This window comes from Neovison vison, chromosome 7, assembly GCF_020171115.1.
Source record: "Neovison vison isolate M4711 chromosome 7, ASM_NN_V1, whole genome shotgun sequence".
NCBI classification, from domain to species: Eukaryota; Metazoa; Chordata; class Mammalia; order Carnivora; family Mustelidae; genus Neogale; species Neogale vison.
The window spans coordinates 146476688-146502865 of NC_058097.1; the positions used below are offsets into that span (position 1 = coordinate 146476688).

General features: G+C 36.9%; 1 protein-coding gene across 1 annotated transcript in view; it reads left to right on the forward strand.

The window, feature by feature from the left end:
• Positions 1 to 26178, forward strand: part of GDPD4 (glycerophosphodiester phosphodiesterase domain containing 4) — a 145705-nt gene that overhangs the window by 87740 nt on the left and 31787 nt on the right. The window contains exons 11-12 of the mRNA XM_044260200.1: positions 10706 to 10927; positions 11883 to 12037. Coding sequence (XP_044116135.1) covers positions 10706 to 10927; positions 11883 to 12037 — 377 coding nt within the window. The remainder of the gene's footprint in view (positions 1 to 10705; positions 10928 to 11882; positions 12038 to 26178) is intronic.

A 26178-nucleotide genomic window follows, 5' to 3' on the forward strand; every position in this document is an offset into this window, starting at 1 on the left:
TCACAGGTGAATTCTGCCAATCATTAAAAGAACACTTAAAACTTATTTTTCTCAAAATAGTCCAAAAAATAGAAGAGGAGGAAAAGCTTCCAAATTCATTGTATGATGCCAGCATTACCCTCATACCAAAACCAAATGAGGACACTACAAAAAACAAACAAACAAACCCCAAAACTACAGGCCAGTATCTGTGATGAACATAAATGCAAAAATCCTCAACAAAAGTTAGCAAACTGAATCCAACAATACATTCATCATGATCAAGTCTGATTTGCAAGTCTGATTTGCATCATGATCAAGTCTGATTTATCTGGTGTGCAAGGGTAGTTCAGTATTCTCAAGTCAATCAACATGGCATAATACATTAGCAAGAGAATGAATAAAAACCAATGGTCATTTCAATAGGTGCCGAAAAAGCATTTGACAAAATTTGACAGCCATTCATGATAAAAACTTTCAACAAAGGTAGGTTTAGAGAGAAGATATCTCAACATAATAAAGATTACTTGTGAAAAGCCACAGCAAACATACTTAATGGTGAAAAACTGAGTTTTTTCCTCTAAGATCAAAAACGAGAATGTCTATTCTCATCACTTATATTCAACATAATACTGAAAGTCCTAGGCTCAGGGAAAGGAAGGAAAAAAGGAAGACAGGCAGGCAGGCAGGTGGGCGGGCAAAGAGAGAAAAAAAGGAGGCAGGGAGGAAAGAGGAAAGAAGGAAGGAAGACAGACATCTGAAAGAAAGATCTGAATTGTTAAGGAAGAAGTAGAACTTTTTTTTTAAAATTTATTTCACAGACAGAGATCACAAGTAGGCAGAGAGGCAGGCAGAGAGAGAGGAAGGAAAGCAGGCTCCCTGCTGAGCAGAGAGCCCGATGTGGGGCTCCATCCCAGGACCCCGGGATCATGACCTGAGCCGAAAGCGGAGGCTTTAACCCACTGAGCCACCCAGGTGCCCAGAACTTTTTTTTTAACTGTCAGAATTTGCACATCACATGATACTGTATATAGAAAACCATAAAGACCCCAAAAAGCTACTAGAACTACTGAATGAATTCAGGAAGGTTGCAGAATACAAAATCAATGTACAGAAATCCATTGTATCTCTATACACTAATAATGAAGTAGCAGTAAGAGAAATTAAGAAAACAGTCCCATTTATAATTATACCAAAAAGAATATAATGTCTAGAAAAACTTAACCAAGGAGGTGAAAGACTCATACTCTGAAAACTATAAAACATTGATGAAAGAGATGGAAGATGACAGAAATGGAAAGAATTCCATGCTCATGGATTGGAATAACAAATATTGTTAAAATGTCTTATCCTACCCAAAGCAATCTACACATTTAATGCAGTCCCTATCAAAATACCAGAATCATTTTTCACAGAACTAGAACAAACAACCCTAAAACTTGCATGCAACCATGAAAGACCCCAAATAAGCAAAGCAGTCTTGAAAAAGAAAAATAAAACTGAATGTATCAGAATCAAAGATTTCAAGATACATTACAAAGCTGTAATAATCAAAACAGAACGGTACTGGGACAGAAACAGACACATAAATCACTGGGATAGAATAGTAAGCCCAGAAGTGAACTCCCAATTATAAGGCCAATTAATCTTTGAGAAAGGGAGTAAAAATATGCAATGGGAAAAAAGTATCTTTAACAAGTGGTGTTGGGAAAATTGGACAGCTACATGCAAGAAATGAAACTGGATCATTTTCTTACATCATAAATAAAAATGAACTGAGAATAAATTAAGGACCTAAATGTGAGACCTGAAACATAAAAATTCTAGGAAAGAGAGTCATAGCAACATCTTTCTAGATATGTCTCCTGGGGCAAGGAAAATAAAAATAAACTCTTGGGGCTACATCAAAATAAAAAGCTTCTGGCACAGCAAAGGAGACAGTCAACAAAACTAAAAGGCAGCCTACTGAATGGAAGAAGTTATTTACAAGTGACATGTCTGATAAAGGGTTATTATGCAAAATATATAAAAAACTTGCACAACTCAATACCAAAAACCCACAAATAATCCAATTAAAAAATGGGCAGAAGACATGAACAGACATTTCTCCAAAGAAGACACCTGGATGGCCAAGAGACACATGAAAAAATGCTCAACATCACTAATCATCAGGAAAATGTAAATCAAAACCACATGAGATATCACCTTACACCTTTCACAGTGTCTAAAATCAAAAACACAAGATACAAGTGTTGGTGAGGATATAGAGAAAAAGGAACCCCCATGCACCTTGGATGGGAATGCAAACTAGAATAGCCATTGTGGAAAACAGCATGGAAGTTCCTTAGAAACTTACAATAGAATTACTACATAATTCAGTAATTCCACTAGTGGGCATTTACCCAAAGAATACAGAAACGGTAATGTGAAAAGATATATGCACCCCTATATTTATTGCAAAATTATTTACAATAGCCAAATTATGGAAGTAACCTAAGTCTATTGATAGATAATTGGGCAAAGAGGATATGGGGCATGTGTACATGCACACAGAATGGAATGTTATTCAGCCATAAAAAAAGAATGAAATCTTGCCAACGATGGATCTAGAGGGTGTAATGCTAAGTGAAATCAACCAGTCAGAGAAAGACAAATACCATATGATTTCACTCATATACGGAACTTAAGAAACAAAGAGAAAAAGAGACCAAACAAAGAGATTTAACTATAGAGATCAAACAGATGATTACCAGAGGGGAGGTTGGTTGGGGGAATGGGTGAAATAGGTGATGAGGATTAAGAGCACACTTACAATGAACACTGAGTAATATATAGAATTGTTGAATCACTATATTGTACAACTGAAACTAATACAACACTGTATGTTAACTATACTAGAATTAAATAGTGCTCAAGTGTTGGGAGAATACATATTTATGATTGTATGGTTTTTAAAAAGACGTATTCATTGATTCATTTATTTATTTGATACAGAGAGAGCATGCACATGAGAGATTGGAGCCTGATATAGGCCTTGATCCCAGGACCCTCGGATCATGACCTGAGCTGAAGGCAGATGTTTAACTAACTGAGCCACCCAGTCACCCATGTTTTGTGTTCTTGATGTGTTGACCCCTTTATCATTATATAATGACCTTCCCTGTCTCTTGTTAACATTTTTGTCTTGAAGTCTATTTTGTCTGATCCAAAAATAGTTATATATGCTTGCTTTTGGTTATTTGCTTGGAGTATCATCTTCTACCCCATCACTTTGAGCCTGTTTGTGTCTTTATCACTGAAATGAGTCTCCTAAAGACGTCATATAGTTGGGTCTGGACTCTGTCTCTCTCTGTTGATTGGTGAGTTCAATCCATTTACATTTAGGGTGATTACTAATATGCACGGATTTACCACTACCATTTTATCTTTTGTTTTCTGGTTATTTTGTATCTCTGTTATTTTTTTTCCTTCTTATTTCTGTCTACCTTTTAACATTGGTGATTTTTAAAATTATGGTTAGCTATATGTTTCACCTCTTTTTAAAAAATTTTTATTTATTTATTTGACAGATACAGAGACAGCGCAAGTAGAGCAGCAGGCACAGGGAGAGGGAGAAGCAGGCTCTCCGCTGATCTGGGAGCCCGATTCAGGACTTGATCCCAGGGCCCTGGGATCATGACCCAAGCTGAAGGCAGCTGCTTAACTGACTGAGCCACCCAAGCGCCCCCATTTCACCTCTTTTTTTTTTTTTTAATTGTTAGTTAACATACAGCGCAATATTGGTTTCTGGGATAGAATTCAGTAATTCATTAGTTAAATAACAACAGCAGTGCTCATTGCAATCAGTGTCCTCCTTAATACCCATCATCCATCTAACCCATCCTCCACTCACATCCCTCCATCAACCCTCAGTTTGTTCTCTGTAGTAGAAACTCACTTATGGTTTGTTTCCTGCTCTCCTTTTTCACTTTTCTCCCCTTCCCATATGTTTATTTCTTTTCTTTCTTAAATTTCACTTAGTGAGATCATATGGTACTTGTCTTTATCTGACTGACTGACTTTGCTTAGCATAATACACTCTAACTCCATCCATGTCATTGCAAATGGCAAGATTTCATTCTTTTGATGGCTAAGTAATACTCCTGTGTGTGTGTGTGTGTGTGTGTGTGTGTGTGTGTCCTCTTCTTTATCCATTCATCAGTTGGTGGACATTTGGGCTCTCTCCATAGTTTGGCTATTGTTGATAATGCTGCTTTAAACATCAGGGTGCATGTACCCCTTTGAATTTGTATTTTTTAATAGATTTTATTTATTTATTTGACAGAGATCACAAGTAGACAGAGAGAAAGGGGGAAGCAGGCTTCCCGCTGAGCAGAGAGCCTGATGCGAGTCTTGATCCCAGGACCCTGGGATCATGACCTGAGCCAAAGAAAGAGGCTCTAAGCCACTGAGCCACTGAGGCATCCCTGAATTTGTATTTTTATATCCTTTGAGTAAATACCTAGTAGTGCAATTGCTGGATTGTAGGGTAGATTCTATTTTTAACTTTTTGAGGAATCTCCAAACTGTTCTCTGGAATGGCTGCTTCAATTTGCATTTGCTTCTGAGGCAAAGATAAAGAGCCTTGCTACTGGATCAAAGAATAAGCATTAACAGGCAAGGAGTCTTCAATGTGTGCTGGGTTGCTGAGTTAATGCTTTTAGACCATGGCTTCCTGTTTCATATACTTTCTTTTTTTTTTTCCTTTTTAAAGATTTTATTTATTTATTTGACAGATAGAGATCACAAGTAGGCAGAGAGGCAGGCAGAGAGAGGAGGAGAAAGCAGGCTTCCTGCTGAGTAGAGAGCCCGATGCGGGACTCTATCCCAGGACTCTGGGATCATGACCTCAGCTGAAGGCAGAGGCTTTAACCCACTGAGCCACCCAGTGCCCCCTGTTTCATATACTTTCAATTAAAGAAAGGTTTATTATGATTTGGAAGATCAGCAAAGATGATTGTTGAAGAAATATTTTGAGATTACTAATGAAGGTGTTTTTCGTTTCTGTGTTTTCTGAGAATGGTTCCCAAGATGTTTAAGTTAAATCATACAGAAGCCTATTTCAGAAGAGCTTGCTGTGTATACTCTACAACATCCAGCTAATTCCAAAAATTATTTCATTGTCCTTAGTGTTTGGCCTTGGATAATTTTGGATAATCCGTAATCTCTCATTAGATTATGTCTGTCCTCAGGCAACACATCATGGCATAGATCAAGTGTTGGCCAGTGGTGGCTTGCTGTCCAAATCCAGTCACTGGCTTTTTTTTTTTCTTTTAAGATTTTATTTATTTACTTGACAGAGATCACAGGTAAGCAGAGAGCCAGGCAGAGAGAGGAAGGGAAGCAGGCTCCCTGCTGAACAGAGAGCCCGATGCGGGGCTCGATCCCAGGACCCTGAGATCACAACCTGAACCGAGGGCAGAGGCTTTAACCCACTGAGCCACCCAGGCGCCCCAGCCACTGGCTATTTTTATATAGTTTGTGAAGTAATAAGACTGGTTTTTACATTCCTACATGGTTGAAAAAAAATCTAAAGAAAAATAATGTGATATAAATTATATATATGTTATATTATATATGTTATATATTTATATATTATATATAAATAAAATGATATAAAACTCAAATCTCAGGGTCCATAAATAAAATTTTATTGGAACATAGCCTTGCTTATTCACTTATGAATTGTCTGTTGCTGTTTTTGCAGCTGTTTTGCTGTTTTGGCAGAGTTGAGTCGTTGTGACAGAGACTGTATGTTTCACAGAGTCAAAAAACATTTGGTATCTGACCCTTCACAGAATAAGTTTGCTGAACCCTGGATGATGAATTGTCATTTTTAGAACTAAAATTTCTTTTTAGAAGCTCTATGACTGTATAGTTGATCTTCCAATTTCAAGATGCATTACTGCAGATCCTTTTTTTTTTAAACATTTTGTTTATTTGTCAGAGAAATAGAGAGTAGAGGTAGACAGAGTGGCCAGAAGAAGGAGAGAGAGAAGCAGGCTTCCCACCGAGCAGGGAGCCAGATGCAGGGTTCTATCCCAGGACCCTGGGATCATGACCTGAGCCAAAGGCAGCCACTCAACTGACTGAGCCACCCAGGTGCCCCACTGTATATCCTTATGCTCTTCATTTAAGATTTGAGAAAAGTAGGATGGGGCTTCAATAAATGTCTGAAGCATAATTTTCTAGGTAAATTGTTGATTGTTCCCTGGTGAAGCCCATGAATATTAGCTATCTTCACCAGCTAAATCATGAAAGAAAGCAAAGATAGGGCCAAAGAGAATGCATTTGGGTTAGACGATACTCAAAAGTGAGATATAACTCTTTGGTAAATAGCTTACAGATAATTAGATAATTTGTATCCTCTACCATCCTAGTTTTTTTAAAACAGGTAAAACAGACATTTTGCTTGGACTAATATTAGGGATAATTAAACCTTGTTGTCTTACAAGTCTGTTACAGGGGTGCCTGGGTGGCTCAGTCGTTAAGCATCTGCCTTCAGCTCAGGTCATGATTCCAGGGTCCTGGGATCGAGCCCTGCATCAGGCTCCCTGCTCAGCAGGAAGCCTGCTTCTCCCTCTCCCACTCCCACTGCTTGTATTCCCCCCCTCTCTCCGTCTCTCCCTCTCTGTCAGAAAAATAAATAAAATCTTAAAAAAAAAAAACAGTCTGTTACAGTTGGCTTAGATCTTCCTTAACTTCAGTATTAAGAGGTTTTTAGGCAATGGTATCAACAGAGTCAATCTGAACCCTTACGGTTTTAACTCCTAATTATTCTTTCTTTTCCCAGTCGTTCTGGTACAATGGTCAATTATTTAGTTGTTGTTTGAATCAATATACTAATGTCCATAGCCATAATTTGATAATGTGCAGTAGAATTTTTTGCAACTCCTGAAAAGATTTTGTCTCTGTTATATTTCTTTTGGTGGATCTTTTTTGCAGACTAGATTCCTAATGATGAAATTTATAGGAAAATGCCATAGAGAAGAAAGTAGTGTTCTTCTGACAAAAGTAACAGTTACAGGTTAGGACGTGGAAAAGGATTCAAAATTGTTAGAAATTCCCACTACTTAAATGGTTTTAGTACTTTGAGCAATCTGATTTTTCATGGTGGTAGAATTAATAGTAAAGGTAGTTGCACCTGTATCAACAAGAAGTTGTATTGTTGTTCATCTATATTTATAGATAATTTTTTTCAGAACTGTATGTTGAGTGATAATGTTTCCCTTTAAGTGGCCTTATTGGGAAGATTATGGAAAATTGTTTTATTTCTTACCAATTTGACATTGGACCAATATGATATAGGACATTAGATTGTCTTACTTGTAATTTCTCTAAGTATAACCATAGAGAACTGAGAACTTTTTGGTGTTGTTTTTATTTGAGGAATGAAGTGTTTTATATGGAAAACCAGAATTTTTTTTCATTTCTACCTCGTTATTTCCTCGGGCTTTTTTGAAAATGTTCAATCTTATGTTGGAGAGAGGTTAAACTGGCTATGTCCCATTCCCGTTTATTTTTCTTACTAAGTCCCCTATATTACATCCAAAAAAGGGGCTCAATTTACTTTTGCCATTAGAGCTACCCCTATAAGACTATTTAAAGCTTACCAAAATCTAGTTTTAAACTCTCGTCTTGTTTATTATTATTTTTTTTTTTTGCTCAGTTTATCCTTAAAGGAAAGCCTTTTATAAATGTCCCTGTACAGTGCATCGCCTATTCATTTTGCCTGCTCAGGGACATTTTTCAATGTATGCACAGCTGAGTTATCTAAGTTCTGTCTTGGTCTTTCTCATTCTGTTCTTTTAAAAATTTTCCCCACATGAAGATCTAATAATTAAGTGAATCAGTTGGTCTAAATCTGGTTGAATCTAACAATATATTGTATTTTGAAGCAAATTTTCTCTTTTCCTGAGGATTAAGAAAACCTTTAATAATAGACCTCAGCTGAGATCTAGACCATGGTTTAACTTAATTTCTATGGCCTGACTTCTGTTCTAGCATGAGGTTACTGTACAATCTGATAATTTCTTTGCTGAGAATAAGGAGGTCAGGGGAAGGGGAAGAAATAGGGTAAGAAGGAGAACAAAGATAAAATTGTGTAGGAAAAAGAGATTACTTGCCTCTTGAGGAAAGAACCCATGTCCTGTTTCCTTCTTAGAAGTACCCTTTTATCTGTAATGAACTCCTCAAACTCACACACGAAACAGATAATCATATCAAAAAATGGGCAGAAGATATGAACAGACACTTCTTCAATCAAGACATACAAATGGAGCACTGGGTGTGGTGAAAAAATAATGAATACTGTTTTTCTGAAAATAAATAAATTAATAATAATTAAAAAAAAAGACATACAAATGACTATCAGACACATGAAAAAATGTTCATCATCATTAGCCATCAGGGAGATTCAAATTAAAACCACATTGAGAGATCACCTTACACCAGTTAGAATGGCCAAAATTAGCAAGACAGGAAACAACAAGTGTTGAAGAGGATGTGGAGAAAGGGGAACCCTCTTCCACTGTTGGTGGGAATGCAAGTTGGTGCAGCCTCTTTGGAGAACAGTGTGGAGATTCCTCAAGAAATTAAAAATAGAGCTTCCCTATGACCCTGCAATTGCATTCCTGGGTATATACCCCAAAGATACAGATGTCGTGAAAAGAAGGGCCATCTGTACCCCAATGTTTATAGCAGCAATGGCCACGGTCGCCAAACTATGGAAAGAACCAAGATGCCCTTCAACGGATGAATGGATAAGGAAGATGTGGTCCATATACACTGTGGAGTATTATGCCTCCATCAGAAAGGATGAATACCCAACTTTTGTAGCAACATGGACGGGACTGGAAGAGATTATGCTGAGTGAAATAAGTCAAGCAGAGAGAGTCAATTATCATATGGTTTCACTTATTTGTGGAGCATAACAAATAACATGGAGGACAAGGGGTGTTAGAGAGAAGGGAGTTGGGGTAAATTGGAAGGGGAGGTGAACCATGAGAGACTATGGACTCTGAAAAACAATCTGAGGGGTTTGAAGTGGCAGGGGGGTGGGAGGTTGGGGTACCAGGTGGTGGGTTATAGAGGGCACGGATTGCATGGAGCACTGGGTGTGGTGAAAAAATAATGAATACTGTTTTTCTGAAAATAAATAAATTGAAAAAAAAAAGAAGTAGCCTTTTATCACTGACTTCACCTACAAATGATCTAAAATGGGCAAATGACTATAAAAGTAGTCATCTATTAAATTTAATATAGCTAATATACATATGGACTGAGGTGTAAAATGAAATGCGGTGTATTGCAAAGAAAATATGACAGTTTCTGCTATAAGGGAGGTATAGTCCAGTAGAGACAGTAGGAAGTGAGGGAACTATGTGAATTGTGCACTTTTCTATGTACTAGATATGCCCATAGATGCTGTATTTTATTTTTGAATATTTAATATTTAATTATTTGAATATTTAATATTTAATTTTCAAAATAATCCTGAGAGGGGCTCCTGGGTGGCTCAATTGGCTAAGCGTCTGCCTTCAGTTCAGGTCACCATCTCCATGTCCTAGGATTGAGTCCTGTGTAGGGCTTGCAGCTCAGCGGGGTGTATGCTGCTCCCTCTCCCCCTGCCTCTCCTCCTGCTCATATCTCTCTTTGTGTATCTTCTGTATTTCCCTGTCTTGAATGAATAAAATCTTAAAAAAAAAAAAACACAAAATAATCCTGAGGAATACATAGATTACCTCTCCCCTCCCCCATTTTATAGTTTGGGCAATAAAGACTCTGAGAATTTAAAGGTTTTACCAAGGTTACACAACAAGAGACATATGAAACCAGGATGTGAACCTGGTCTAAGACATAAACAAGTCGAAGGCAGAATGAAACATGCTACTGAGGCATAAAAATGAGCCTTTGGAGTTTAATACCATCAAAGTGTCTTTAGTTCAGGAATATTTAAGGAAGGCTTCATGAAGGAGGTAACACTTAAGCTGTAGGTTTAGGAAGGTGGGGCGGCTGCCTGGGTGGCTGAGTCAGTTAAGCGTCTGCCTTTGGTTTGGGTCATGATCCCAGGACCCTGGGGTTGAGTGCTGTGTCTGACTCCCTGCTCAGCAGGGAGTCTGCTTCTCTCTCTCCCTCTCCTTCTTCCCTCTGCATGTGCTTGCTCTCTCTCTCTCTCTCTTTCTCAAATAAATAAATAAATAAATATTTTTTAAAAAAGATTTTGAAGGTAGATTCATCAAAGAAAACCAATGAATGATAGAATTGGGATTAAATCCAATTTAATCTGAAGCCAGAGCCTATTTTCTTTCCATTACATAAAACTACAACAGCGAGAATAAATGTGGGAAGCCAGTGTGACTTTTATAAAAAGAGATTTTATTATCCCAGGTTATAGAAAAAAAAGCTGAAAAGGAAGGTCAAGACAAAAATATGAAGGAACTTCAGTGTAAACACATGTCATACAGTGTAGAAGAAATCATTCCAAATACCATGATTACCTATGAAGATTACATTTAATTTCTCTCCTTGGCAACTCTTATCTCAAGACCAGTATTTCAGAGGGTCTGGTGGGTGGAATGATAATGGAGCAAAATGGAGGTAGGTCTGGGTGTGGGGCTATAGAACAGGAAAACTGGAAGCTGCTTTTGATAGGAGCCAATGTATTCTTTGATGTATTTGTTTTTAGTTGAAACCATTTTACAGAATGAAAGCCCTATCAAAGGCTGATCGTGAAAGAGCAGAAAATCAGACGATTCCAAAACTAATCGATTTATTGGAACTTGCACAGAAGGAAAAAAAATTTGTGATGTTTGATCTTAATGCCCCTCCACGAAAACATCCTGTCAGAGGCACATATATTCGCCGTGTAGTACGCTTGATCCTTGACTCTAAAATTGAGCAACATCTGGTATGTCTACCTCATTATTCATGGTAGAGTTTGGGAGGTGGGTAACATGTCCCAGGAGAATAGCAGTTGAGCTTGACCTATCCTGTAGATCTTCCCTGAGATGCTCAAATAATTTTGCTATCTGTAGAAATGGAGGTTTTTACTTATGTAGCTGCATGTCGCAATCTAAGAATGACCCAGTTGAATTTTCCCCAGTAGGGAAAACATGGAAGTTGTTTGCTACTCCAAACCAAATGAAATAAACAGCACTCAGTTTAAAAAAAAAAAAAAAGTGTGTGTGTGTAATGATTATGTGATGTGACCTGCATTGTCACTGGCATAGAACTATTAGAAGGGGCTTGGGCAACACTGAGGCTTTGAGGATGTGGCTTTAATTGATACAGAAGAAACAACTGGTTATTTGTTCAGAGATTTGAGCAGAGATTTGTTCATCATGTTTTTCAGAAGCAATTCTCTGCACTTGAGCAATCATTCCAAATCTCTTAAGTTCTCAGAATGTGGTAGAGTGCTGAGTGAAACGAATATGTGTTTCCCTGCGAATGGAACTATTTCAACAGATGAATCCTATAGTATTCCCCAATGACAGGATATGACCCCTTTCAAAGGTGATTTTTAGTGTCGTCAATCAGAGGAAATGTGATTCCCACCTTTCATCCACACCTACCAACCCTCATCTACTTTGGCTCCTGTGAGGCTATCTAAACACAATGGGTCTTTGACTGAGGATGTTAACTCTGAGAAATCTCATCTCCAGAACAATCCTGGTGAAAGCCCCCTTATAAGAGTTCATTAAACAGTATTAGGCCAAGTTGCATCTCATCAAGAACTAGAATCTCTCTCCACTCCCTGTAGACTGTTAACCAGTGCTGGAATGAGGCTCCTTTTATTCTACATGGGGCTCTTTGTACCTGGAGAGCTGATTATCCACTGAATGACTTCCTTTTTTTCCTTACAGATTTTTTGGTTGCCAGCTTTCGACAGGGAATATGTCAAACAAGCAGCTCCTGGTTTTCAGCAAGTGGGCAGGTTATATTCCATTGAACGTCTTACAAAAGAAAATATCAGTAGAATAAACGTTGACTACAAGAGGTTGTTCTACAATGGGTTGAGGTAAGAGTTTGACCACACTTCTCTTGGCAGATATTGCCTTACTTGCATAAAATCTGCTCTCCCACCAAGCTCCTTAGCTTCTCCTTCTCATCTCAGGATTTCTTTGTATGGCTCTTTTTGGAATCCCCTGTTTTCCCCTCTTCCCCTTCCCACCCTATCTTCCGCCTTCCCTCCCTCTACCAGCAAACATTTATCAAGTGTAGACTATGTCCCTTGAACATAGTCTTCAGCCCCTTCTCCTTTATCTCTAATCTATTATCATTCAACACGCTTTTTTGTATGCTTGGTGGTTTTGTTCCTATATAAGGTGATCATTGAACAGTCAGAAATCAGGAAGTTGTTTATTTTTTTCCGCCATTACCAGACGGATTACAGTACCTCATCAATAGCTTTGTGGTCCAGATAGCCACATTTCTTGTAGAGATAATTAAGAACATAACTAAATCATTTAAAAAAAAAAACCCAAACTTAAAACAGCCAAGCACGAGAAGAAACTAAAATTATTAGCTACATTTATAAATATGTAACTAGTGACAGATTTTTCAAATTAAAAGCGCCAGGGAATAAAATGTCGACTTTTCCAAACTTAACTATTATTAATCACAGCTTAATTTAATCCATATTTCCTTTCTCTTAGATTTAAAAGTAAATTTTTTCAGATGCTTTAAAATGCTTCAAAGACAAAGTTTTCCTTGGAGAAATGTATATCCAAAATCTCTCTGGGCTTAATAAAAATTGCCACTAAATACCTTTCTGCATCTCAAGCCAAGAACTAAGCTGTTGGATTTACCTCTGCTCCTGTTCTCACTTTTCCTGCTTCTCTGGCCATGTGGTTGATCATGAAATCTTGCCTTTTTCCTTTTGCTATTTCCCAATCAGAACATTTTTCTTTGCTCAACTACTACTTCTATTTTGAGTGTATTTCTCTTTCCTTTTACTTTTTTTCAAATAGAAAATAGTTCTATGATGATGTTCTTCTCTCCTACTCATAATTTAGATCAATCTAGTAGTTGAAAAATAATTATAATAGCTTCCATTTATTGAGCCTTTATTATGTATCAGGTTCTATGGTTATTAGACCACACGCTCTTTTTCTCATCGTGGCCTACTCATCAGTTACACATGACCTTGGACAAATTTTAATCGTCCATTTTCTCATTTGTAAATTAAGAGTAGCAATAACCTAAGGAGAAAAAAAAGAATAGCAGTAACATGATGGACTGGTTAAAGGATTAGATAAGAATATTCTTCATATTATGCACATGCAAAATGCCGGGCAAGTGTAAGTACACAATTAAGTGTTAGCTGCTGCTTTTATCATCACCAGCCTTACATGCTATGCCCTGGAAATTATCACCATGCCTTTTGCAAATGAGGAAACTTGCCTCTAAAGAGGGAAAGTTTGAATAGGCTAGGTAATCCACCAAAATTAATATACTTGATCAGTGGGGGACCAAACTTAGATTTATTTTTTTAAAATATTTTATTTATTTATTTGAGAGAGACAGACAATACACAAATGGGGAGAGTCAGAGGGAGAAGCAGGTTCTCCTGCTTCTCATGACCCTGGGATCATGACCTGAGCCAAAGGCAGCTGCTTAACCGACTGAACCACCCAGGTGCCCCTAAACTGAGATTTAAACATAGGTCTGACAGAGTCCAGAATCCAAACTCTTTCACCCCCGGCCTTTGAAATTTTTTCTTGGCTATAGTTATATGGGTATAGTTTCAACTGACATCAGATTTGAGAGGGATCATATCCTGAGTCCTGTTAGAAGTCAAGCAGCTTAATTTAGCTCAGTGAATGTTTACTGTGTGGTAATATGTACAAGTGCATCATGCTAGTCTCATGTGAAAAGTCAGAAGCAAGGTGCAATCCTTTTCCTTGACTGTATTCCAATAAGGACATGTTTTCTAATAAGGACAATAAGGATTTTTCCATATAGTTATACTCCAAGGCTGACTGTGACAAATTCATGTGTTATACATTCTTCTAAGTCCTTCTCCTCAAGGACAATTATATTTTAAGAAATTAATTTGTTGTACCTTAAATTATTTGTCTAAGGTTTATGACCAGAATATTTGTAATTATGATCACAATTCCAATATATTTCCTGTGTTATGCTCACTTCATAGTCTGGCCACAGTTACAAGACATTGTGACCTTGCCATTTTGACTGAGAATGCTTTAAATACATCAAAATACATTTGATGATTTTAATCAAAATTATATGAATATAGAGATGCCCTCTGCTTTATTTCTGATGTGGGAATTTTTATGGTGTTTTTAAAACTTAATTTTAGGGGCAGGTGGGTGACTCAGTCAAGCGTCTGCCTTTGGCTCAGGTCATGATCCCAGGGTCCCAGGGCTGAGCCCAACATTTTTTCCTAGCACCATTTATTGAAGTGATTATCTTTCCCCAATCATATATTCTTGCCTCCTTTGTCCTAGATTAATCGACTGGGTATGCGTGAATTTATTTCCAGGCTCTTTGTTCTTTTGATCTGTGTGTCTGTGTTTTGCTTGTACCATACTGTTTTGATTATTACAGCTTTGTAGTATATTTTGAAATCTGAGATTGTGATACCTCAAGCTTTGTTGTTTTTACTTAAGATTGCTTTGGCTATTTGTGGTGTTTTGGGGTCTCATACAAATTTTAGGAATACTTGTTCTAGTTCTGTGAAAAATGTTCTTGGTATTTTGATAGTGATAGTTTGAATCTGTAGATTATTTTGAATTCTGACCTTTTTAATTCTTTCAATCCATGAGCGTGGAATTCTTTCCATTTCTTTGTGTCATCTTCAATTTCTTTCGTTAATTGTTTTATAGTTTTCAGAGGGCAGGTTTTTCACCTCCTTGGTTAAATTTGTTCCCAGGTGTTTTATTCTTTTTGGTGTAATTGTAAATGGGATTATTTTCTTAATTTCTTTCTATGTTGCTTCATTTTTAATGTATAGAAACACGACAGATTTCTGTGTATTAATTTTGTATCCTGCAACTTGACTGAATGAATTTATCAGTTCTAATAGCTTTTGGTGGACTCCTTAAGGGTTTTCTCTATATGGTATCATGTCATCTACAAATTTTGACAATTTTACTTCTTCCTTACGAATTTTAATGCCTTTTATTTCTTTTTCTTATCTGATTACTGCAGCGAAGATGTCCAGTACTATGCTGAATAGAAGTGGTGAGAGTAGACATCTTGTCTTGTTCCTGATCTTAGAGGAAAAGCTCTCAGTTTTTCCCCATTGAGTATGATGTTAGCTCTGGGTTTTTCATATATGGCCTTTATAATATAGCAGCATGTTCCCTCTAACCCTACTTTGTTGAAATACATCATGAACAGATGTATTTTTCAGATGCTTTTTCTGCACCTTTTGAGATGATCATATGGTTTTTATCTTTTGTCTTGTTAATGGAATATATCTCATGGGTTGATTTGCTAATATTAAACCATATTTGTGTCCTTGTAATAAATCCCACTTGACTATGCTGAATAATTTTTTCATTGTATTTTTGAATTCAATTTGCTAATATTTTGTTGAGGATTTTTGCATCTATGTTCATGGAAGATATTGGCCTGTAGTTCTTTTTTATTGTGTCCTTTTCAGGTTTTGGTATCAGGGTAATCCTAGCCTCATAGAATGAATTTGGAAGCTTTCCTTCCTCATATTTTTTTGGAAAAATTGGGGAAGAAGAGGTATTAACACTTATTTAAATATTTATTTAAATATTTTTAAATATTTGAATATTTTTTAAAATTTTAAATGACTTCACCCATGGAGCCATCTGGTTCTGTACTTTTATTTGGAAGTTTTTGGATTACTGATTAAATTTCAATACTAGTGATTGATGTGTTCAGAGTTTCATTTCTTCCTGATTCAGTTTGGAAAATTATATGTTTCTTGAAATTTATCCATTTCTGCTAGGTTGTCTAATTTGTTGACCTATAATTATTTATATTCTTTTGTAATTCTTTGTATATCTGTGGTGTTCATTGTTACTTCTCTTCTTTGATTTCTGAGTTTATTTGAGTCATCTGTCTTTTTTTTGATGAGTTTGGCTAAAGATTTATTAATTTTGTTTAATTTTTCAAAGAAGCAACTCTTGGTTTCACTGAGGTTTTTTTTTGTTCTTTTTTTGTCTGTTTATTTCCACTCTAATCTTTATTATTTCCTTCCTTCTATTTGTTTTGTTTGTTCTTTTTCTAGCTCTTTTAGATGTACGATTAGGTTGTGTACTTGTAGTTTTTCTGGTTTCTTGAGATAGGCCTTTATTTCTACAAACTTCCCTTTTTGAACTGCTTTTGCTTTGTCCCAAAGATTTTGGATCATTGTGCTTTCTCTTCTCGTGTTTATGTAAATTTTATTTCCTCTTTGATTTCTTCATTGATCCCTTGGTTGTTTAGTACCATATTGTTTAACCTCCATGTATTTGTAGTTTTCCAATTTTTTTTCTTGTAATTGATTTCTAGTTTCATGCTGTTGTGGTTGGAAAAGATACTTGGTATAATTTCAGTCTTCCTAAATTTATTGATACTTATTTTGTAGCCTAACATGTGATCTGTCCTGGAGAATGTTCCTTGTGCAGTTGAAAAGAATATGTATTCTGTTCGTGGATGGAATGTTTTGTGTATATCTGTTAGGTCTAGTGTATCATTCAAAGCCAGTGTTCCTTTGCTAATTTTCTGTCTGGGTGATCTATCCATTTTTTTAAAAGATTTTATTTATTTATTTGACAGAGATCACAAGTAGGCAGAGAGGCAGGTAGAGAGAGGGGGAAGCATACTCCCTGCAGAGCAGAGAGCCTGATGCGGGGCTCGATCCCAGGTCCCTGAGACCATGACCTGAGCTGAAGGCAGAGGCTTAAACCACTGAGCCACCTAGGTGCCCACTATCCATTGATTTAAAGAGTATTAAAGTTCCCTACTATAATTGTATTACTGTCAGTTTCTCCCTTTATAACTGTTAATACTTGCTTATATATACATGGGCTCTACTGTTGGGTGTGTAGATATTTATATTTGTTATATCCTCTTGTTAGATTAATTTCTTTATCATGTAATGCAGTTCTTATCTTGTTATAGTCTGTGTTTTAAAGTCCATTTCGTCTGATAGAAGTATTGCTACCCTGGCCTTTAAAATTTTTTTTGCTTCCATTTGCATAAAATAAGTTTTTCTACCCATTCACTTTCAGTCTGTATTTGTTTTCAGGCCTAAAGTGAGTCTCTTGTAGGCAGAATAACATTGGTCTTAGATTTTTTTTTTTTAGCCATTCTGTCACTTTATGTATTTTGATTGGAGTGTTTAGTCCATTAATATTTAAATTAATTACTAATATATATGGAGTTATTGCCATTTTATTATTGTTTTATGGTTATTTTTGTATTTTCTGTTCCCTTTTTCTTCCCTTGCTCTCTTCCCTGTGCTTTTTGATGGCTTTCTTTTGTGGTGTGCTTTGATTCTTTTCTCTAATTTTTGGGTATCTATCATAAGTTTTTGATTTGTGGTTACTGTTGAGTTTATACATAGCATCTTAAGTGTGTAGCAGTCTACATTAAATTTATGGTCACTTAAGTTTGAACATCTTTTTTTTTTTTTAACTTTATTTGTTTGACAAAAGGAGAGAGATCACAAGTAGGCAGAGAGGCGGAGAGAGAGGGGGAAGCAGTCCCTGCTGAGCAGAGAGCCCCATGTGGGGCTTGATCCCAGGACCCTGAGATCATGACCTGAGCCAAAGGCATAGGCTTAACCCACTGAGCCACCCAGGTGCCCCAAGTTTGGACACATTCTAAAAGCACTAATTTTCATTTCCCTTCTCCATTTTATGCATAAGATGTCATATTTTACATCTTTTTATTTTGTGTATTCTTTGATTTACAAAATTTTTTATAGATAGTTTTATAAATATGAGAGAGAGAGAGCCAGTGCGAGTGGGAGGGAGGGGCATAGGAAGAAGCAGACTTCCTGCTGAGCAGAGAGCCAGACACAGGACTAGATCCCAGGACCATAGGATCATGACCTGAGCCAAAGGCGGATGCTTAACCAACTGAGCCACGCAGGCACCCTAAATATGATTATTTACTACTCTTGTACTTTAACCTTTATACCGGCTTTATAACCTTTAATTTGTGGTTGCTTTTACCTGTGAATATTTTCCCTTTCATAATTTTCTTCTAATTATAGCCTTTTCATTTCACTTAAAGAATTCTTCTTAACCTTTCTTATAACTCTGGTTTAGTGATGATGAGTTCCTTCAACTTTTGTATATCTCCTTCTCTGTCATTATTTTTTGACATTTTGCTTTAAAAAACAAAACAACAACAACAAAAAAACCAGAACTAGGTTTCATGCCCAGTGTGGGGCCTGAACTAATGACCCTGAGATTCAGAGTCACATGCTCTACTGAGTGAGCCACCAGGCACCCTACCATTTTACTTTATATGTTTTGGTGTGGCCCTCCTTGAGTTTATCTTTTGAAGGCTCTCTGTACTTCTGGACCTGGATGTCTGTTTCCTTCCTCAGATTAGGGAAATCTTTAGTTGTCCTTTCTTTAAAGAATTTTTCCTCTCCTTTCTCTTTTTCTTTTCCTTCTGGGATCCCTATAACGTGAATGTTATTACACTTGATGTCATGGAGTTCCTTTTACTTACTTACTTACTCACTTACTTTGTTCTTTTTTCTTTTTGCTGTTCAGCCAATTGCTTTCCATTACCTTGTCTTCCAGATTGCTGATCCATTCTTTGGCTTCCTTTGATCTGCTCTTGAGTTCCTCTAGTATACTTTTTATTTTGGTTATTGGATTCTAAGGCTCTGACTGGTTATTTTCTATATTTTCTGTCTTTTTGTTGAAGTGCTCACTGAGTTCCTCCACTCTTCTCTCAAGTTTACTGAATATCTTTCTGAATATTATTTGGATTTCCTTATTATATACATTGCTTATCTCCATTTCATTTAGTTCTTTTACTGCGATTTTGACTTGTGATTTTATATGGGACTCATTCCTCTGTCTTTTCATTTTGTCTAACTCTCTGTGTTTGTTTCTATGTATTAGCTTGAGCACTTATGTCTACTGGTTTTGAAAGTAGTGGTCTTTTGTAGAAGAGGTCCTGTGCTGCCTTATGGCACAATCCCCTCAGGTTACTAGAACCAGGTCCTCTAGGAGTGTCCCCTGTGTGGGCTGCCTGCACCCTCCTGTTGTAGTTGAGCTGTGATTGCCTTCAGCCCAGCTGACTGCAGTGACCTCCTTTGCCTGCTATGGATGAGCTGGGCAGGGTTTGGCCCCCATGTTGCTGAAAGGCCTGCCTGCAGCAACCACTGTCTTATTGGTGGATGGGCCCAGCTGTCAGTCTAGCTGTCTGCAGTTAGCCTCTCCTGCCACCGCTGTAGGCACACCAAAGGGCAGTGCTTGTTCCCTGTGCAGCCAGCTAAGAGGCCAGGCTGCAAGAACTGTGAGCACACTGGTGTGTGGGTTATTTTTCCACTTCCCCAGGGCAGGAGTCACTTTGGAGTGGTGCTGGTCCAGCTGAGGCAGACTTCAGGGTGTGATGGGGCAGAAGCCACTTTGGAGGGACCCTTTCTCTGGGTTGGAAGGGGTGGGTCTGCAGGGTAACACCAGGACAGGACATGTAGTGCTAGCAAGGTAGATGGAGAGTGTTAGCTCTAGCTTCTGCAATCATCTGGCCATCTGGTTTGGGAGAGTGGAAGACAAATGCTGCCTGCTAGCACTTTTGTTCTCTGAGAAATTTCCTGTAGTTTCTTGCCCTCCCCACCATACACGTTCTGAGATTGGTCAATAAATCTTAACTTCTACCCTAGGCACTTTTCAGACTGCTGCTTTTGTTCTATTTCTCAGCCTAGTTATTTAGTACGCTGGTTCTTTATGTTCAGAGACTCAGTTTCTTCTCACCTGCAGCTCTCCCAGAATTAAGTTTCCTGAATTTTTAAAGCTCATAGAGTTAAGCCCTGCTAATAATTAAAGCTCTTAGAGTTAAGCTCAGCCCATTTTCAAAGTGGGCCCTTTGCAGTGTAGGTCCTGCCAGAGGTACCTGGTTTGGGGTCTGATCCTCTTGCCTCTCTGTGATGTGATGTACTCCTGTTGGTGTTTAGTCCCACCGAGAATTTGTTCTGAGCAAAGTCCCTGACCCACTATCAGTGTGGCCTTCTCTCTATGATTACCTATGGAGGATCTGTTCTGCCAGTCTTCAGATAGTTTTCAAAGTTAGTCACATAGATGTTGCTATTATCTCTGTGTGTCCCTGGGACAAGGTGAGTTCGGATCTTCCTACTCCGCCATCTTTCTAAAACAAGTAGTAATTTTTAATTTTTTGGAAGAATTGTTATACTGTTTTCCATAGCAGCTATACCAGCATGACACAGAGGTTCCAATTTTTCCATATCCTCCATGTCATTGTTTTCTGGTTTTTTGATGTAGCCATCCTAATGGGTTGGTATTAGTTCTTCTTTAAATGTTTGGTGGAATTCACCAGTGAAATCATTGGGTCTCAGGCTCTCTTTGTTGGGATATTTTTGGTTAAGGATTCAGTCTCCTTACTCATTATAAATCTATTCATGTCTTCTAATTCTTGATGATTCAGTTTTGGTAGGTTCTGTGTTTTTAGGGATTTGTCCATTTCATCTAGGTTATCAAATTTGTCAGGGTACAGCTGTTCATAGTATTCTTTTGTAATTCTTTTTATTTCTGTAAAATTTGTGATAATGTCCTTTCATTTTTTATTTCAGTACTTGAGTCTCTTTTTTTCTTATTAGTCCATCTAGCTAAAGGTTTATTAATTTTGTTGATTTTATTCAAGGAACTTTTTTTTTAATAGACATATAATGTATATTTATCCCCAGGGGTACAGGTCTGTGAATCGCCAGGTTTACACACTTCACAGCACTCACCATAGTACATACCCTCCCCAAAGTCCATAACCCCACCCCCCTCTCCCAAACCCCCTCCCCCCAGCCACCCTCAGTTTGTTTTGTGAGATTAAGAGTCACTTATGATTTGTCTGCCTCCCAATCCCATCTTGTTTCATTCATTCTTCTCCTACCCCCTTAACCCCCCATGTTGCATCTCTACTTCCTCATATCAGGGAGATGATATGATAGTTGTCTTTCTCCAATTGACTTATTTCGCTAAGCATGATACCCTCTCGTTCCATCCACATCATCGCAAATAGCAAGATTTCATTTCTTTTGATGGCTGCATAGTATTCCATTGTGTATATATACACGACATCTTCTTTATCCATTCATCTGTTGATGGACATCTAGGTTCTTTCCATAGTTTGTCTATTGTGGACATTGCTGCTATAAGCATTCGGGTGCACGTGCCCCCTCGCATCACTACGTTTGTATCTTTAGGGTAAATACCCAGTAGTGCAGTTGCTGGGTCGTAGTGTAGTTCTATTTTCAACATTTTGAGGAACCTCCAAGCTGTTTTCCAGGGTGGTTGCACCAGCTTGCATTCCCACCAACAGTGTAGGAGGGTAAGGAACTAACTTTTGGTTTCACTGATATTTCCCTATAGGTTTTCTTTTCTCTAATTAATGCTATAATCTTTTGTATTTTCTTCCTTTGGCTGTGTTGGGTCAATTTGTTCTTTTTCTAGATTCTTTTTTTTTTTTTAAAGATTTTATTTATTTATTTGACAGAGAGAGATCACAAGTAGGCAGAGAGGCAGGCAGAGAGAGAGAGGAGGAAGCAGGCTCCCTGCTGAGCAGAGAACCCGATGCGGGACTCGATCCCAGGACCCTGAGATCCCGACCTGAGCCGAAGGCAGCGGCTTAACCCACTGAGCCACCCAGGCGCCCCTTTTTCTAGATTCTTGAGATATAAAGATAGGTTGTTGATTTGAGATTTTTCTTATTTTTTTAAAGATTTTATTTATTTGAGAGAGAGAGAGAGAGAGAGTAAGCATGAGTGGGGGGAAAGGCAGGATAAGAAGAAGAAGACCCCCCCACTGAGCAGAGCACCTGATGCTGGGCTGAAGCCCAGGACCCCGAGAACATGAACTGAGCTAAAGGCAGACGCCTAACCAACTGAGCCATCTAGGTACCCTGAGATTTTTCTTGTTTTTTAAATATAAGCATTTATAGGTATAAATTTCCCCCTCAGCACCACTTTTGCTGCATCCCTGAGTTTTGGTATTTTGTATTTTCATTTCCATTAATCTCTAAGTATTTTCTAATTTCCCTTGTGATTTTTTTTATCCATTGATTGTTTTAAAGTGTGTGTTTTTATTTTTCACAAATATGTGTATTTTCCAGATTTATGTTATTGACTTCTAGCTTCATGCTCATGTGATGGGAAGATACGTTGTATGAGAACTGACTTTCTTTTTAAAGATTTTATTTATTTATTTGAGAGAGGGAAGGAGAAAGAGCACAAGTGAGGAGGAGAGGGAGAAGCAGATTCCTCGCTAAGCAGGGAGCCCCTATGTGGGGCTTGATCACAGGACCCTGGAATCATGGCCTGAGCAGAAAGCAGACGCTTAACCAGCTGAGCCATCCAGGCACACTGATAGCTGTCTTTTAAAGTTTTTAAAGTGTATTGAGACTTAATCTGTGACCTAATGTATGGTCTAGCCTGTAAAATATAAAATGCACTTGAGAATAATGTATATGCTGTTATTGTTAAGTATTCTGTATATGTCTGTTAGATATAGTTAGTTCCTTCTGTTAAATCATCTGTTTCCTTATTTTTCTTTAATCTGGTTGTTCTATCCATTATTGATAGTGGGTATTAAAGTGTCTAATTATTATTATACATCTGTCTGTTTCTCCCTTCAATTCCATCAGGTTTTACTGTACACATTTTCCTGGTCTGTCATTAGGTGCATAAATGTTTATAATTGTTATATTTTCTTGCCATATTGAACCTTTTTTATTAATATATAGTGTCTTTCTTTGCCTCTTGTTACCTTTTTCGATATAAAGCCTATTTTTTCTGATATCAGTGTAACCCTCTCTGCTGCTTTGGGGTACTATTTGCACAGAATATCCTTTTTCCTTTCTTCGTTTGTAAACTGTCTATATCTTTGGACCTAAAATGAATTTCTTAAAGAAAGCATATACTTGGGTCATATGTGTTTGTTGTAGAGATTAATCCATTTACATTTAAAATAACTACTGAGAAGGAGGAACTTAGATCATTTTGTTACTTTTGTCATTTCTGTAAATATTTATTATTTTGTTCCTGTCATCTCTGTTATTTCTATGTGTCTTTTAAACTTTTGTGTCCCTTATTTCCTGTAATACTATTTTATGTATGTGTGTTTAGTTGATTTTTTTTGGTAGTGAAATGTTTAAATTTTTTTCTTATTTCTTTTTGTATGTGTTCTATACCTCTTTTCTTTGTGGTTACCATGGGAATTACATTTAACATCCTAAAGTTATAACACTCTGATTTAATTTATACCAACTCAATTTCAATAACATACCAAAACTCTGTTTCTTTACAGCTTCATTCTTACCTCTTCTGGTTGTTGATAGCAGAAAATTACGTCTTTATATATGGTGTTCTCCAGAACATAAGTTAGTAATTCTTTTAAATGCATTAATCTTTAAATTACATAGAAGACTATGTGTGGAGTTACAAACCAAAATGGTAGGGATACTATGTTTTAAACTAATTGTTTTGTCTTTAGATGCATTGTTATAATAATAATAGGTTTTACATTTGCCCATATATTTACTTTTATTGAGATCTTTCTCCATACAGCTTTGAATTACTGTCTAGTACCCCATCCTTTCACCTTGCAGGACTCCTTTGAGCTTTTCTTGCAAGGTAGGTCTAGTGGCCACAAACTCCCTCAGATTATCTGGGAATGCCTTAATTTACCCCCTCATTTTTCAAGGACAGTTTTGTTTTGTTTTGTTTTGTGCAATAAGAGTTTGGTTTATAGTTTGTTTGTTTGTTTGTTTTCTTTTAACACTTGGAATATGTAGGCCTGTTGCTTTCTGACCTCCAGAGTTCCTGATGAGAAATCTGGGGATAACTTCATTGAGGATTCCTTGTCTGTGACAAGGTGCTTTTTCCTTGGTGCTTTCAAGATTTTTTCTTTGTCTTTGTCTTTTGAAAGTTTGGTGAGTGTCTTTTGAAATGTGAGTCTCTTTGAGTTTGTCTTACTTGGAGTTCTTTAAATATTATAAAAACTAGTCCTTTGTTGGAACTGTGGTTTCCAAATATTTTGTCCCAGTGTATGGCTAGTGTGTAGGATCTATAGGATCCTCTTAACAGTGTCTTCCAGAGAGCAAAAGTTTTTTAATTTTGCTGAGGCCTAGCATATCAGTTTTCCCTTTTATGGGTCATGTTTTTAGTTCAAGTCTAAGAGCTCTTTGTCTAACCCTCAGAGCTCAAATATTTTCTTTTATAGTTTTTTTTCTTTGAAAGTGAGTTTTATATATTTTATATAGTTTTATATATTTAAGCTTGTAATCTATCTTGGATTAATTTTTATATAAAGTATATGGTATATCTCGAGGTTTTTTGTTTTTTGGGAAGTTTTTTTGCCTATGCCTGTCCAGTTTCTCTGCTACCATTTGTTGGAGAAACTGTCCTTATTCTATTGAATTCCTTCTTCTTCACCTTTGTAAAAAAATCATTTGGGCGTATTTGTGTGGGTTTGTTTCTGGGTTTCAAATTATGTTCTATTGGTCTGTGTGCTTATCCCTTCTCTAAAACTACACTGTCTTGATTACTGTAGCTATATATAAGCCTTAAAATTGGGTACACTCCATCTCACTTCATTATTCTTTGTTTTATTTTGGGGTTCTGTCTTTCCATATTATTTTATTTTATTTTATTTTTAAAGATTTTGTTTGTTTATTTGAGAGAGAGAGCGAGCAAGTGAAAGAGAGCCACATATGGAACTTGATTCCCAGGACCCTGGGGTCATGACCTGAGCCAAAGGCAGGCACTTAACTGAGCCACCTAGGTGCCCCTCCGTATAATTTTAGGATCAGTTGACCTAGTTGTACAAAACACCTTGGGATTGTGATAGAAATTGCATTAAGCCTGCAGATCAATTTAAGAAATAACATCTTTACAGCACTGAGTCTTGTAGTCTATGAACACATGTCTGTTTTTTTAAATACTCTTTCATTACTTTCATCACACTTTGTAGTTTTCAGCATATGGATCCTATACTTCTCTTGTTGAGTTTATACCACAGTATTTTATTTTCTTTGTGAATTGTTAATGATATTGTGTTTTTGACATTTTAGTTTGCATGTATTCATTATTAATATATGTAAATGTGATTGATTTTTATGTATTGGTTTAAAAGTTTAAAAAGTAGCTTTTTATTACTATTTCCTTCTTCTGTTTTGTTTTTTTTTTTTAATCTGTAGGTGATTTGTAGAATTGTCTTAGAGACCATTCTAACATACTGGATAACTAATTATACACACTCATGCAAAGGCAGTATTGTTATTTATAGTTTATACATTGAGCCTAAAAATTTACCAGGTTAGTATATGGCAAAGGTGAGATTCAAACCCAAACTTATACAGAGCTATTTACTATCTCAGGTTAAAAAAATTTTTTTTTGCTTCTTGCTCAGCAGGGAGCCTGCTTCCCACCCCACTCTGCCTGCCTTTCTGCCTACTTGTGATCTCTCTCTCTCTCTATCAAATAAATAAATCTTTTAAAAAAATGTTTAAAGCATTTACATGATATATTTTGTAAGAAATTTGATTCCTAAAAGTGATTTCTAGACTAGACTTGCTAGGTATCTCAATACTTATTTTTCTTTTCTCTGTAAAGAATGTACAAGTATCTGCTAACATTTTGTGCATTGGGAAATGTTTGATTTCATTGTATTTACTCAGTGCTTATAAAGATTTTTTTGTATTTGAAATTTAAGTTTTCACCAGATTGGTACCCATTTATTCATTCTTTCATTTACCACTTATGAAGGTAGGTATTATGCTAGGTACTAGATATACAGAGATGAATTATACATTACTCACTACTTTTAATTTGACTATAGCCAAGTAAAGAAGACTATCAGGAAAGTAGATAAATACAGTAGAAGATGGTAAGTGCTCTGATGAAGGTATAGTTGCTACACAGTAGTGTGCTGGAGTTGGCTTATGACAGCACACAGAAGTCAGTTATTAAATAGAAACTTT